General features: G+C 45.6%; 1 protein-coding gene across 4 annotated transcripts in view; it reads right to left on the reverse strand.

Moving 5' to 3' along the window:
- The window catches only part of TPCN1 (two pore segment channel 1), a 49,458-nt gene that overhangs the window by 29,161 nt on the left and 4,885 nt on the right, over positions 1-15,412 (reverse strand). For 3 of the 4 annotated variants that reach the window (XM_083417654.1, XM_083417656.1, XM_083417655.1), the window contains exons 3-6: positions 4,512-4,636; positions 3,932-4,108; positions 2,700-2,813; positions 194-324 (exon numbers count right to left, since the gene is read on the reverse strand). In XM_083417654.1, the coding sequence (XP_083273780.1) occupies positions 194-324; positions 2,700-2,813; positions 3,932-4,108; positions 4,512-4,636 (547 nt within the window). Of the gene's footprint in view, positions 1-193; positions 325-2,688; positions 2,814-3,931; positions 4,109-4,511; positions 4,637-15,412 lie in introns of those variants that run through there. The other variant, XM_083417657.1, reaches the window with a different exon arrangement.

Consider the following 15,412-nt stretch of genomic DNA (forward strand, 5'->3'; position numbering starts at 1 on the left):
GTCCCCCCCCCCATTTTTCCGTTTTTTTTCCAGGCCTTCCCATCTCTACGCCCAACCCTAGCTGTCAACGTTTCCCTTTTTTAAAGGGAAATTCCCTTATTCCGAATAGGATTCCTCGCAAGAAAAGGGAAACGTTGACAGCTATGGCCAGGAGTGCTACACAGAGTTCAACGGAGGCCAGCCAGCCCATTACCTTCTGACAGCTCCACAGTAACGGCAGTCCACCAGAAAGATGCATCGCAAGGCTCTCGTGATGCGGACATGGGATGTCTGACGCACCAAAACCACAATTGCCTCTATAAACTGCAGCAACAGAACACAGCTCTGCAAGGAAACAAGACAAGTGATGGTGGCAATAAAATTTATTACCTGCCCTTCACCAGCAGGTCCCATGCCGGGCTATAACAAGTCAAAGTTCAGAATAAAAAAAAAAGGTTTAAGCAAATCAGTATCGCAGGAATAGGGTGGGTTCTGAAAACACACATATAACCTAGAACGTCTACAGAGTAAAAGTGTACAGCATAACAAATTATAACATAAAATGTTTGAAGTACAATGCATTAACTGGAGCAAAGCTTCTTAGCTGCCAGAGAAAATTTGGCTAACAGATACATAATTTGTGGATATTTATCAGCGAAGAGTTCCACTATCACTTCCCGGCGGGTTCGGTCTGAGAACCAATTAAGAATAGGAGATTAAAAAAATTCTCTGGGCACATCAACAAATAGTGTGTGATATTCTTAACCTGATTACACTGCACTACAATGCATTTCCGTTCCATAGGAGCTATTCCAAGGTTTCTCTCCTATAAGTGCATGAAGGCATCTGTTGAAACCTAAGTCCAACAAAGACCCTACTCAGGGGTGCCCAAACTTTTTCAAAAGAGGGCCGGATTTGATGAGGTGAACATGCCTGAGGGCCAACCAAAGTTGTTGAGCTTTTTTTACAATTTTACCCCAGGACATATACTACTGCACAGCGCTACGTCTCGCTGTTCTAGCTTGGGGTTAGCTGCGCAAAGCCTTCACCCCGCTGCCCTGCGGAGGCTACGAAGACTGTACGAAGGTGGGGGGAAGGCTGCAATGCCAGTCCCACAAGCTCTGGGGGCAGCGGGAAGGCATGCAACACCTTTGCGCTGCTCCCCGACCTGGTCTTTGGGGCTGGCGGCCCCAAAGAGCAGGTCAAAAGGAACCCAAAGTTCCCGCTGAGCTCCAGAGGCTTCAGGTGAACGCACCTTGAATGCACAGAACACACCTTGTTTTAGAGGGGGAGAACAAGGGGAAATATTTTTTTTTCCTGTTCTCCCCCTCCTATGATCCGGTGCATCCTATAGAGCGAAAAATACGGTACATAATTGTGGAAAGGTCAGCGTCTCAAGGTTCCAGGTTCGATCCCTGGCATTGTGGAGAGACTCCCTATCTAGAAACCTGGAGAGCAGCTGCCTGTCAGTGTAGACAACATTTGAGCTAGGTGGACCAACGGTCTGCCTCAGTATAAGTTCCTCTGATACAGTAATAAACAAAGCCAGAGAAAAAAGTAGCATCTATTGAAAATAATTGGCCAAAAGTAAGGTTGCAGTTGTTTGGGAGGGTGGGTATGCATGATAACAAAGAGTCCCCAAAGATGACAGCAAAAGGCTGGACCTAAAACTGATAATCGTAATCAGAAACCACCTTTTGCTCTGCAGAGTAACCCATCAACATCAGTCAGAACAGAAAGAGCTGCTGATGCAAATGGCTAGTTCAGATAAGCCAAGATTCAGAAGGACGGGGCATGGGACATCTTGCCAACACACACACACACACACCCCTCCCCAAATTGCCAAACCACATGGCTCAGAAGCAATTGACAGATCCAGGGTACAGGAACGGCATTCCTATCAAGATACAACAAGCTCCCACTAGCTGCACTTTCCAGAAAGAGTTGAAGACACTTTTTGTTCCAACAGGCTTTTCAAGCTGGATGAATGGGTCTTTACCACTGTTGGGGTTTTAGTCTTGTTTTAAAGGTATTTCTTATTCTCATGTTTAACTGAGATACAGTGGTCCCTTGGTTCTCAAACGTAATCCGTTCCGGAAGTCCATTCCAAAACCAAAGCGTTCCAAAACCAAGGCGCGCTTTCCCATAGAAAGTAACCAAAACAGATTCATCCGTTCCAGACTTTTAAAAACAACCCCTAAAACAGCCATTTAACATGAATTTTACTATCTAACGAGACCACTGATCTATAAAATGAAAGCAATAAACAATGTACTGCAGTCACACAATCAATCAATCAGTAGCTCAAATGGGTTCCACAATCACAGAAACAAAACAAAAAAGCTGCAAAAATGCAAAATAAATAGCAAAAGCAGACAGACCTCAGCGTAACACTCAAAACGGAAGCGTGGCACTCAAATCGGAAGCATAAAACTCAAAATGGAGTACGTTTGGCTTCCGAAAAAAGTTTGCAAACCGGAACACTTACTTCCGGATTTGCGGTGTTTGGGTTCCAAGTTGTCTGAGTACCAGGGCATTTGAGAACCAAGGTAAAACTGTACTGGTTTAGAAGGCAATACATTGTTTAAATTAAAAGAGAAGGTGGGGGAAGAGTGGGATTTGCTTTTGAGTTAAAAAATAAATAAAATGTTGCAGAGGGTTGCACTCTGGTTCCTGCAACAGCGCAGATCAGTTAGGTGAGAAGGTTACCAGCAGTCTACCTTGACCATGGTCCTTTTGTGTCGAATGTAGGTGTGAAGGCCCAGCCATCTCATCTTCATAGAGAGCTCAAACACCACGACAGTCAGGGCAAGAAGCTCCAAGGTCGCGTGGATCTGCAACCAGGCAGGCAAAGAACAACAACAACATCAGTTCAACAAACTGGCTTTAATTTAAATTTGTCAAAACCTAGTGCTCAAGTAGAAATCCATCATTCTGCAGAAATCTGTTCTTCCCCACCCCCACCACCAGAGCTGGAAAACATTGATATATATTAGCAATGTGAATTATCCTTTCCATTTTTAAAAGACCAAACTATATGCAATGTTAAATGCAACCCTGTATACCTGAAACAGCATCTCTACTCCCGTCATTCAGCCCGGACACTGAGGTCCAGCTCTGAGGGCCTTCTGGAGGTTCCCTCACTGCAGGAAGTGAAGTTACAGGGAACCAGGCAGAGGGCCTTCTTGGTAGTGGCACCTGCCCTGTGGAATGCCCTCCCATCAGATGTCAAGGAAACAAATACATAGCTTTCCAAAGACATCTGAAAGCAGCCCTGCACTGGGAAGCTTTTAATGTTTCATGTCTCACTGTGTTTTTATGTTATGCTGGGAGCCACACAGAGTGGCTGGGGCAACGCAGTCGGGTGAGTGGGGTATCGTTGTTGTTAAATGTTGTCCTGCATTTAACTTGCCAATTTTTTTTTATTCAAACAGCAGCTGTTGGCAGATGGGAGGCTGATAATAATTAGAAAGGAGTTGAGTCGGCCACAGAGGATGGGCTCCTAGGGTCACTCTGGAGAAGATGTGCAGGAAGAACACCAAGAAGGAGTTGTTCTCTATGCTCCGGAGCTAAATATTTGGGAACACTGGGAACACAAGGCCCTTTAGTTACACTGTACCCCTGTATATCACCCAAATTTTACGAATAAACATGGTTCGAAGATACAGACAGAACAGACTCAGCTATATAGCTGCAAATAAAAACATTTTAAGTGTAGTGTAAAGTGCATTACACAAATGTGACACTAGATGGCAGCGGTGAGCTATGGCAAATTCAATATATTTTTCAAAACGTGGGGGTTTTTTTTGAAGCATTTTCACAAACTTTTTTTATGTGTCTAGATTCCACCAGCGGCTGCATTGGCCCGTAAATTGCATTGCATAGCCAATCTTCAATTTCCTGCCCACGTCCGCTAAAGCCCTTCCCCCCGCCTGATTCTTAAGATACTTACATAGATGCCGAGGCGAAGCATAGGGACCGCAGGCGCCTCGCAGAGGGAGAGCATCAGGAGCATCAGTGCCGTGGTCAGTTCCATTAGGTAGAAGGGATGGTTGTGTACAAAGAGGTAGGCAGAGAGCGCTTTGGCATCCTTGGGGTGCGTGAAGAATTTGTCGTTGTTTTCTCCTTCCTGATTTAGGGTTTTAATCAACAAAATACACACACACATAAATACGCTAGAGACAGCAAGCCCAATGTAGTACGTAAGTCAGCGGTTCCCAAAACCTTTCTTCTACCTGGACCACATGAGGGTCTTGGCAGACCACTTTGTGAGGTGAACAGAAAAAAAGCTTTTCTCCTTACAATGCTAGAACTTGTAGGCAGCCTGTGAAGATGAACATTGGAAGATAAAAGAAAATACTTCCTTAATGTATAAAACATGCTGAAATGTATGCTAGAAATGTAAAGGAAAAGAAGGCACCTTTGATCATAGGTGGTGGAATTGTAAGGTGGAATTCAGTTTGTCAGCCATACACTCTCTTAATTTATACCCTCTCCTTTCTCTGCCAGCTAATGCAAAGAAAAGGGCCCACCTGGAGGTAAATTGCCGACTCCTGGTAGTTCATTTCCCAATTTTGTCCTCCGCAGCTCCGTCGAGGGTGGCAGTCCCCAGCAGCTGGGCTGGACGTGTCACTGACCAAGTCATAGTTGCCTCCATCTGGGTCAAAGGGGGGAAAGAGAAGGGAAAGGTCTCTTTATTGTCACGCTTTAAGCCTGACAGGGCTTAAACGGCCTTGGCCCAGTATACCTGAAGGAGCATCTCCACCCCCATCATTCAGCCCGGACACTGAGGTCCAGCGCAGAGGGCCTTCTGGTGGTTCCCTCACAGCGAGATGTGAAGTTACAGGGAACCAGGCAGAGGGCCTTCTCAGTAGTGGCACCCTCCCTGTGGAATGCCCTACCGTCTGATGTTAAGGAGATAAACAAATATTTTACTTTTAGAAGACATCTGAAGGCAGCCATGTATAGGGAAGTTTTTAATGTTTTGAGGCTTTATTGTGGTTTTATAATTTACTGGTAGCTGCCCCGAGTGGTTGGGGAAACCCAGTCAGATGGGCAGCAAGCAAGCAAACAAATTATTATTATTAGGTGGAATTGCCCATCTTCATTCACTCACTTTTTATAAAGGCATCCACAATGACACCAGCCTGCATCCTTGAGCGCTGACAATGCAGCTTGCTAGCCAGGATGGAGGAAAGCCCTAAACAGCCTTGTCCCATGATACCTGAAGGAGCGTCTCCACCCCCATTGTTCTGCCCGGACGCTGAGGTCCAGCACCGAGGGCCTTCTGGCGGTTCCCTCATTGCGAGAAGCAAAGCTACAGGGAATCAGGCAGATGGCCTTCTTGGTAGTGGCGCCCGCCCTGTGGAACACCCTCCCATCAGATGTCAAAGAGATAAACAACTACCTGACATTCATCTTAAGACATCTTAAGGCAGCCCTGTTCAGGGAAGTTTTTAATGTATGACATATTAGTGTATTTTTGGTCTTTGTGGAAGCCACCCAGAGTGGCTGGGGAAACCCTGCCAGATGGGAGGGGTACAAATAATAAATTATTATTATTATTATTATTATTATTATTATTATTATTATTATTATGTGTGTGTGTAAACCAGCCTAATGTACAGCCTAATGTTCTGCCACCCCACACACACAAAAATCATTTCCCACCCCCGAGCTAAAGCCTTGCAAAGTTTGTGGAACACAGAGAGAGAAGCTGCGAGGAAACGTGGAACGATCCGCCGCACAGATGGCAACGCTGCCTTCACGCCCCTGTGACTTATCCCAAGAGGTCTATCCAAGCCAGCTGTCTCGCTTACGCCAGGCCTGTGGAATGATAGTTGAGGGATGCAAGCATCTCCATTCATCTGAGCGTTGGAAGCTGTTCTGGCAGGCCTCTAGATAGGAACAGCTTCCATATGCCGTCATAAAAAAGGAAGGGAAAAGCAAATGTTTACGAACTCACGATGTTCAGCTGGCTAACAGGCTGAACAAACCCCTGCCTTTGAGATTCAAACAAAACGTTACACGCACTGTTCCCAATTTAGGTCTCGGCGCCTAGCCACGTAGACCGTGCAATAAATTCGAATACTAAAATAAAATAAACCGTCCATATGATGGAGCACGAGATGGAGTAATCGGTGGAGGACAAAGACAAAATTATCATGTCACTGGGCACTGCTTCTTTCTCAGTCCCTGCACAGAAACCTCCAGCCTTTTCCAATTGTGTTTTGAGACTTTCAGATACCTCATCGCTCCCAGTTAAGACTACTGCATTTTATTAATAGGCAAAACAATCATAGAATCATAGAGTTGGAATAGACCACAAGGGCCATCGAGTCCAACCCCCTGCCAAACAGGAAACACCATCAGAGCACTCCTGACATATGGTTGTCAAGCCTCTGCTTAAAGACCTCCAAAGAAGGAGACTCCACCACACTCCTTGGCAGCAAATTCCACTGTCGAACAGCTCTTACTGTCAGGAAGTTCTTCCTAATGTTTAGGTGGAATCTTCTTTCTTGTAGTTTGGATCCATTGCTCCGTGTCCGCTACTCTGGAGCAGCAGAAAACAACCTTTCTCCCTCCTCTATATGACATCTTTTTATATATTTGAACATGGCTATCATATCACCCCTTAACCTCCTCTTCTTCAGGCTAAACATGCCCAGCTCCGTTCCTCAGAAGGCATCGTTTCCAGACCTTTGACCATTTTGGTTTCCCTCCTCTGGACACGTTCCAGTTTGTCAGTGTCCTTCTTGAACTGTGGTGCCCAGAACTGGACACAGTACTCCAGGTGAGGTCTGACCAGAGCATAATACAGTGGCACTAATACTTCCCTTGATCTAGATGCTATATTCCTATTGATGCAGCCCAGAACTGCATTGGCTTTTTTAGCTGCTGCGTCACACTGTTGGCTCATGTCAAGCTTGTGGTCAACCAAGACTCCTAGATCCTTTTCACATGTACTGCTCTCAAGCCAGGTGTCACCCATCTTGTATTTGTACCTCTCATTTTTTTTTGCCCAAGTGCAATACTTTACATTTCTCCCTGTTAAAATTCATCTTGTTTGTTTTTGCCCAGTTCTCTAATCTGTCAAGGTCGTTTTGAAGTGTGATCCTGTCCTCTGGGGTGTTAGCCACCCCTCCCAGTTTGGTGTCATCTGCAAATTTGATCAGGATGCCCTTGAGTCCATCATCCAAGTCGTTGATAAAGATGTTGAATAAGACCGGGCCCAAGACAGAACCCTGTGGCACCCCACTGGTCACTCTTCTCCAGGATGAAGAGGAACCATTGATGAGCACCCTTTGGGTTCGGTCAGTCAGCCAGTTACAAATCCACTGAGTGGTAGCATAGTCAAGACCGCATTTTACCAGCTTCTTTACAAGGATATCATGGGGCACCTTGTCAAATGCCTTGCTGAAATCAAGGTAGGCTACATCCACTGCGTTCCCTTCATCTACCAGGCTTGTAATTCTGTCAAAAAACGAGATCAGGTTAGTCTGACACGACTTATTTTTCTGAAATCCATGCTGACTATTGGTGATCACAGCATTCCTTTCTAGGTGCTCACAGACTGTTTGCTTAATGATCTGCTCCAGAATCTTCCCTGGTATTGATGTCAGACTGACTGGGCAGTAATTATTTGGGTCCTCTCTTTTCCCCTTTTTGAAAATAGGGACATTTGCCCTCCTCCAGTCTGCCGGGACTTCGCCTGTTCTCCAGGAATTCTCAAAGATGACTGCCTGTGGTTCTGAGATCACATCTGCCAGTTTGATCAACTTAGGTATTTCATAACACTACTTGATTGTAAAAAAAAAAGCTCCAAAGCAGTTGCCGAAGAGGAGCGGGAAAGACAAAACCACGAGGAGAACCAAGCCTTCCTGAATATCTGGTATGGTTATTGTGGCACAACCCTTCTAGCAAGTGAAAATACAGTGGTACCTCGGGTTAAGTACTTAATTCATTCCGGAGGTCCGTTCTTAACCTGAAACTGTTCTTAACCTGAAGCACCACTTTAGCTAATGGGGCCTCCTGCTGTTGCCACGCCGCTGGAGCACAATTTATATTCTCATCCTGAAGCAAAGTTCTTAACCTGAAGCACTATTTCTGGGTTAGCCGAGTCTGTAACCTGAAGCATATGTAACCTGAAGCTTATGTAACCTGAAGCGCATGTAACCTGAAGCGCATGTAACCCGAAGCGTATGTAACCCGAGGTACCACTGTACATGCAAACAGATGGGGAGTACTTGTAGCTCGCTGTAGGAATTTGGCAGCCAAAGTAAGCAGGAATTCTTCAAACCTATGCAGAAACGATTGCCAAAGGGAAAATATAATAGTTCTTGCTTTCCAAATGCAATCGATTCTGTCCAGCATACACATTCTCTCTCTCTCTCTCTCTCTCTCTCTCTCTCTCTTTCTCTCTCTCCACCCTGTACTAAATGGGCCAAACTTGGGCGGGTCTGTCAAAGAGAGATCATGCAACAGGCTTGCTTGTCTCCAACACTGCAGAGTCAGGATTTCTTCTTCTGAACACACACAGAGGAAAGACAAGATGACAGAAGCAGATCGACCTGTTTGAAAGCGGTTGTTTGGCTGACAGAACCACAACACAGAGATTTATTTTGGAAAACTCCCATGGCATCTTTCAGGATTTAAACTTTCAGGGAGGCAGACACCAAAAAGGTAGCTATAGATATAGATATTTTTAAACAGTTTGCATCTCTTGAGGCATTAATCCAAGACCTCCCAGTTTTTTGCTCTGTCCTAAAATCATGTGGTCTAAACCACTGAGCCTCTTGGGCTTGCCGATCAGAAGGTCAGCGGTTCAAATCCCCAAAACGCGGTAAGCTCCTGTTGCTTGGTCCCAGCACCTGCCAACCTAGCAGTTCAAAAGCATGCCAAAAAGTGCAAGTAGATAAATAGGTACCGCTCCAGTGGGAAAGTAAACGGTGCTCTGGTTTTGGTGTTCCGTTGCACCAGAAGCGGCTTAGTCATGCTGGCCACAACCCAGAAAAACTGTCTGCAGACAAACGCCGGCTCCCTCGGCCTATAGAGCGAGATGAGCGCCGCAACCCCAGAGTCGGCTGCGACTGGACTTAACTGTCAGGGGGCCTTTACCTTTACCTTTTAAATTCATGAAGATGCTGATGTTGTTTATATGGAATTCCCAGCTCATTTACTCAATCAAACACCACTCTGAAGATCTATCCCAGCTACAACGGTACACTACCAAGGCATATCTTTCTGTGGGGATGTTTGCAATTACAGTGGTACCTTGGTTCTCAAACTTAATCTGTTCCAGAAGTCTGCTCCAAAACCAAAGCATTCCAAAACCAAGGCGCGCTTTCCCATAGAAAGTAATGCAAAATGGATTAATCTGTTCCAGACAAACAACCCCTAAAACAGCAATTTAACATGAATTTTACTATCTAACGAAACCATTGATCCATAAAATGAAAGCAATAAACAATGTACTGCAGGCATACAATCAATCAATCAATCAGTAGCTGAACTGGGTTCCACACAGTCACAAAAAAACAAAACAAAACAAAAAGAGGCACAAAAACAAAAATGCAAAATAAATAGCAAAAACAGACAGATCTCAGAGTAACACTCAAAACGGAAGCGTAACACTCAAAACGGAGCATGTTCGGCTTCTGAAAAAAGTTCACAAACTGGAACACTTACTCCCAGGTTTTCAGTGTTAGGATTCAAAGTTGTTTGAGTACCAAGGCGTTTGAGAACCAAGGTACCACTGTACAGACAACTTGATTCCTTTGCAAGTCTGTTTTTATTTCATTTATTGTCGGCCTAGTTTAAATTCTAGTATAGCAAGTCACTTAAGACTCTACACACCCGCTTCTTTGAAAAGGTGAAAACTCCCTGGTGATTCAGCACATGTGTTGCGTTTATAGGTCTATGAAGTAAGATTCTAATATGTAGTACAAAGCGAATGCGTGAAAGAAAGCCGTTCTCCACACAGGAACCCAAAATGCTTTTTCCGTGCAGCCTGAGCAGGAGCAGTGAAGAAAGTTGTCATTAATTGTTGTAGCTTGTCTTCATTTAGCCCACCTCACTGCCCTGCTCACAGTTGTGAAGAATATCCCTACATTATGAATGGTCTGTGTCACCATTAAGAAAAAATGAGGTTAGAATAATAGGCCAATAGATATGTGGACAGGATCAACTGGCTTTTCTTCTTTGAGTTTCCAAAGTTCTAACCTAGCTCAAGTCTACCATCTAAACTAGCCAGATATTTAACTGCAAATCAATCACAGTCAATCATTTGAAAAATAAGACTTTAGAGCTGTCTTGCCCACCCCCCAGTGACAACCAGACATAACCTTGGTTTCAGGAGCAATTTGGTGCCTTAGCTTATACAATGGTACCTCGGGTTAAGTACTTAATTCGTTCCGGAGGTCCGTTCTTAACCTGAAACTGTTCTTAACCTGAAGCACCACTTTAGCTAATGGGGCCTCCCGCTGCTGCCACGCCGCCGGAGCACGATTTCTGTTCTCATCCTGAAGCAAAGTTCTTAACCTGGAGCACTATTTCTGGGTTAGCGGCATCTGTAACCTGAAGCGTATGTAACCTGAAGCGTATTTAACCCGAGGTACCACTGTATATCTGAGTTTCTAACACTGGTATGACTAGATAGGCTGTTGCTTTCATACAACAGACCAAAATTCATATTCAGCTGTTCTTGAGAACTTTATCCAGAATACTTGGAAAAGGATCCTTGCGTGCCGAGGCAGCATGACTTGGGCGCTTTCAAAACACTATACTTCAGTGCATTCCATTGCTATAGTTGAAAAAGAAAAGGAATTTCCCCTTTTCTGTCTTGCACTGAGGGATGGGCGGGTAGAAATGTTAATATACGACTGCTATCGTTAAACTGCTCCGTTTTGTGGGAACAGGTGGTTGTGAGGCGATAAAAGGTTTTCAAAGCACTAGGAGACATTCAAACTGCAGTTCTGAGATGACAACGTGTTTTGTTTTTTTAACTGCGTCTGGCTGCTTTTCGCTCGTCGACGCTGACTCGGAACATTTGACGCACAGAGCGGAACAACGGCTGGAAAACAAACAGAGATTAGATTTTCATGGCCTCCCAGGGAACGCATCCGTTTGGCAAGGTTTGATTGCCATGTTTCTGCTTCTTGTCAGTTTTCAGGGCATTTTGGATTTATTTTATTTTTTTAAAAAAGAGAAAAACGATGGGTTTGGCCAGCATGAAAGCAAAACATGGGCCTGCTGGATTTAGCTGCCTTAGTCACTCTGGCGCTCGTAAGAAACTCCTTTGCCCAAGGAGGTGCAGGCAGAAGATTTATCCTGCTGCTGGTAGCCCCCCTGCCTTGAAATCTCATTTTGCCCATCCCAGTTCCATACGTAGTATTGTATAAAAACCAAACAGAAACATCTGTCCAGTGGTTAGAGCTGTGGCTGATTGCTGATGCCTTCTCTTTTATCCTTCCACTTTCAGTGCCTGAGGGGTTCCAAGCGCAAGCTCCTTCCAAGTCGAGCTTATGAGCCAGAACACTGCATTTCTGTGCTTTTTGAACAGGAAGGACATGAAATTAGCTTGGGAAGCCTCGGTACTTAGGATCCACGCCTCACTCTTTCGTGTTTGCATGTGTGGTGAATACTTCTAAAAACCAGCTGATAGTCTGAACGAAAGCTAATATTAGGTGTACCTTTTGGAAGTTAGCTAGGAGGGGATAATCCGGGCTAGTCCCTGGAATGTCTCTTTCTTCTTCTTCTTCTTCTTCTTCTTCTCCTCCTCCTCCTCCTCCTCCTCTCTTGCACTCCATTCATATTGGAACAGGGCCTCCTCGGTATTGGCTCTCCATGTGTGCAACCAGAGCTGGATTTAGATTTGATGAGGCCCTAAGCTACTGAAGATAATGGAGGCCTTTATATGTCCAGCTGTCCTTTGTCAACAACAAATTGTTGCTGTTTTTTGTGTTGAATATATGCTTTAAGTCAAAACAAAATAAAAAAATTCCTTCCAGTAGCACCTTAGAGACCAACTAAGTTTGTTATTGGTATGAGCTTTCGCGTGCATGCACACTTCCTCAGATATGTGCGCATGCACACAAAAGCTCATACCAATAACAAACTTAGTTGGTCTCTAAGGTGCTACTGGAAGGATTTTTTTTTTATTTTGTTTCGACTATGACAGACCAACACGGCTACCTACCTGTAACTAGAAATATATGCTATATGGTAAGGTCCTCCATGGGACATACCAGGAGAGGTGGTCCCGTAGGAACAAGGGTCCTAGGCCACATAGGGCTTTAAAGGTCAAAACCAGCACCTTAAACCTGCCCCTATACTCCACCGGGAGCCAGTGCAACTGGTAAAGCACTGGGTGAATATGCTCCCATGGCAGGGACCCCATAAGGAGTCTCGCCGCAGCATTCTGCTCCCACTGGAGTTTCTGGGTCAGTCTCAAGGACAGCCCCATGTAGAGTGAGTTACAATAATCAAGGCTGGAGGTGACCATCGTGTAGATCACAGTGGCTAGGTCAGGGCGACAGAGGTAAGGAGCCAACTGCTTAGCTTGGTGGAGATGAAAAAATGCCGCCTTTGTTATAACTGCAATCTGCGCCTCCGTGGAAAGGGAGGTGTCAAAGATTACACCCAAATTCTTAATAGACAGCACTGGCACTAACTGCGCCCCCACAAGAGATGGGAGTTGGGCCCCCAATCCCATATCATCCTGACCCAGCCGAAGGACCTCTGTCTTCGAAGGATTTAACTTCAACTGGCTCCCGCGTAACCATCCAGCCACCGTTTCCAAACATCTGGTCAGTGTGTCTGGGGCCGAGCCAGGATGGCCATCCATCAACAGATAAGAGTTGGGTGTCATCAGCTTACTGATGGCAGCCCAACCCAAAACTCCGGACAAGCTGGGTGAGGGGGCGCATAAAGATGTTGAAAAGCATCGGGGAGAGTATTGCTTATTGTTTATTTTACTTGTATTTAGTAAACAAAGCTAAAAAAGAAAAGAAAAGTACCACATGATATTTTTTTTTTTTTTAAATCCTAATACATCACAAGTATTAGACCCAAAATATCTGAGAGGGGAAATTAAAGCATGCTTAATGCAGTTTACATGTTACATTATAGAGAAGCATTTACTGTAATATTTGTAAAATATTAAATGCTTCCCTCATATTGTTTAACTTTAAGGGGGACATGCAATGGAGCCAAGGTCCATCCTGTGTTTTCTTGCCTCTCAAAACTACCCACCTCAAACACACACTTGCAATTCTATTCCTAGTTTCCCACGTCCACAGCTTTAGAAGGGAGGGGAAGATGGTTTTTTATTTCTCTCTTCTTCCATATTCAGTCTTTTCCACATCTCACCTCATTTCCAAGATCCATTCTTTTCTTACAAAACATTGTTCCACTGGTTTCTCTTCTGCATACAATCCCTATTGAGAATGCTACTGAGAATTTATCGCTACCCTTCCTGCAATCATGTCCCTGTGTTTCTACTGAACCTGGATCCTCGGCATGTCTAGACCCCCACTGCTAATAGGCCTGATAAGCGAAGATATCTGTTGACAGCAGCATCAGCTGGTCCCTATCTTAATTGCAACCAAGTGCTCCAAGGCCCTAAGGTGCTTGCCACACACTGGATTCGGTTTACATTTTGTGTCACTCCTAGAAAATTGGACTCCTTCATTCATCACAGTGAGCCTGGTAAAAAAGATAAAGGACCCCTGGACGGTTAAGTCCAGTCAAAGGCGACTGGGGTTGCAGCGCTCATCTCGCTTTCAGGCTGAGGGAGCCGGCGCTTGTCCACAGACAGCTTTCTGGGTCATGTGGCCAGCACACGGAAACACTGTCTACCTGCCCGCCGCAGCGGTACCTATTTATCTACTTGCACTGACCTGCTTTCGAACTGCTATGTTGGCAGAAGCTGGGACAGAACAACGGGAGCTCACCCCGTCATGGAGATCCGAACCGCCAATCTTCTGATCGGCAAGCCCAAGATGCTCAGTGGTTTAGACCACAGCGCCACCCACGTCCCTACAGTGATCAGGTACTTAAAGCAGGACACAATGTCCTGTTTTATTTTTATTACTATACAGTGGTACCTTGGGTTAAGTACTTAATTCGTTCTGGAGGTCAGTACTTAACCTGAAACTGTTCTTAACTGAAGCACCACTTTAGCTAATGGGGCCTCCTGCTGCTGCTGTGCCACCGGAGCACAATTTCTGTTCTCATCCTGAAGCAAAGTTCTTAACTTGAAGCACTATTTCTGGGTTAGCGGAGTCTGTAACCTGAAGCGTATGTAACCTGAAGTGTATGTAACCCGAGGTACCACTGTATTGAGGTTGAAGCAGGCATTAGCACAAGAACCCACAGGGACTGGCTCCTAAAGGAAGTGGCTCTGGCCGCTGCAGAGCGGACAGATAACTCCAGCAAGCGAGCCAAAGCTCACACTACAGTTTGCCCACATCACCCACTAAAATGCATTTCAGTTTCTGGGAACATTTGAAGTTAACCTCCGATTCTAATTAACTATCTCACACAGAATAGAAAACCCCAATTCAGCCCAAGTACCCCAGGGATTCTCACTGTACTTAATGTGACTACATCAGCAAAAAGTATTTCATTGCACTACAAATCGAATGGCATCTTGCCCAACTGGAAGTGAAACTTTAGGTCGAAAGAGGTTCTCTGCTGAACCAAGGACTGGGGAGGGACAAGGGAAGAGAGGGTTGCACCTTTTCAGCAAGGGGGAGAGGAGCCTAATCCGTCTGCCAGTAACGAATCAAGCCGCAACAAGCTTATTAACCCTCCTACACCCCTCTAGAAAGAGCACCCAGCTAAAATTGCCCAGGGACTGCAGAGCAGTGTTCGAAATTCGCCAGGTGCCAGGTGCATTTTGCACCTGGTTACCGGCCACTTGGGACGCGGATGGCGCTGTGGGTTAAACCACAGAGCCTAGGGCTTGCCGATCAGAAGGTCGGTGGATCGAATCCCCGCGACGGGGTGAGCTCCCGTTGCTCGGTCCCTGCTCCTGCCAACCTAGCAGTTCGAAAGCACCTCAAAGTGCAAGTAGATAAATAGGCACCGCTCTGGCAGGAAGATAAACGGCGTTTCCGTGCGCTGCTCTGGTTCGCCAGGAGCGGCTATTCATGCTGGCCACATGACCCGGAAGCTGTACGCCGGCTCCCTCGGCCAATAAAGCGAGATGAGCGCTGCAACCCCAGAGTCGGCCACGACTGGACCTAATGGTCAGGAGTCCCTTTACCTTTACCGGCCACTTGGGACCAAGTGAAGATGCCTGGGCACCAGGATGGCGCCAGACGTCTCCACCATCTGGAGCTGCATGCCTGGGGGGGTCTTTGGGTCTTGCCTGTTTCACACACTTAGCAACACATCCCGTAGAATTCTATCCATGATATTTTATCTGCAC

Source organism: Podarcis tiliguerta (genome assembly GCF_965153285.1).
Source record: "Podarcis tiliguerta genome assembly, chromosome: 16".
Taxonomy (NCBI): Eukaryota; Metazoa; Chordata; class Lepidosauria; order Squamata; family Lacertidae; genus Podarcis; species Podarcis tiliguerta.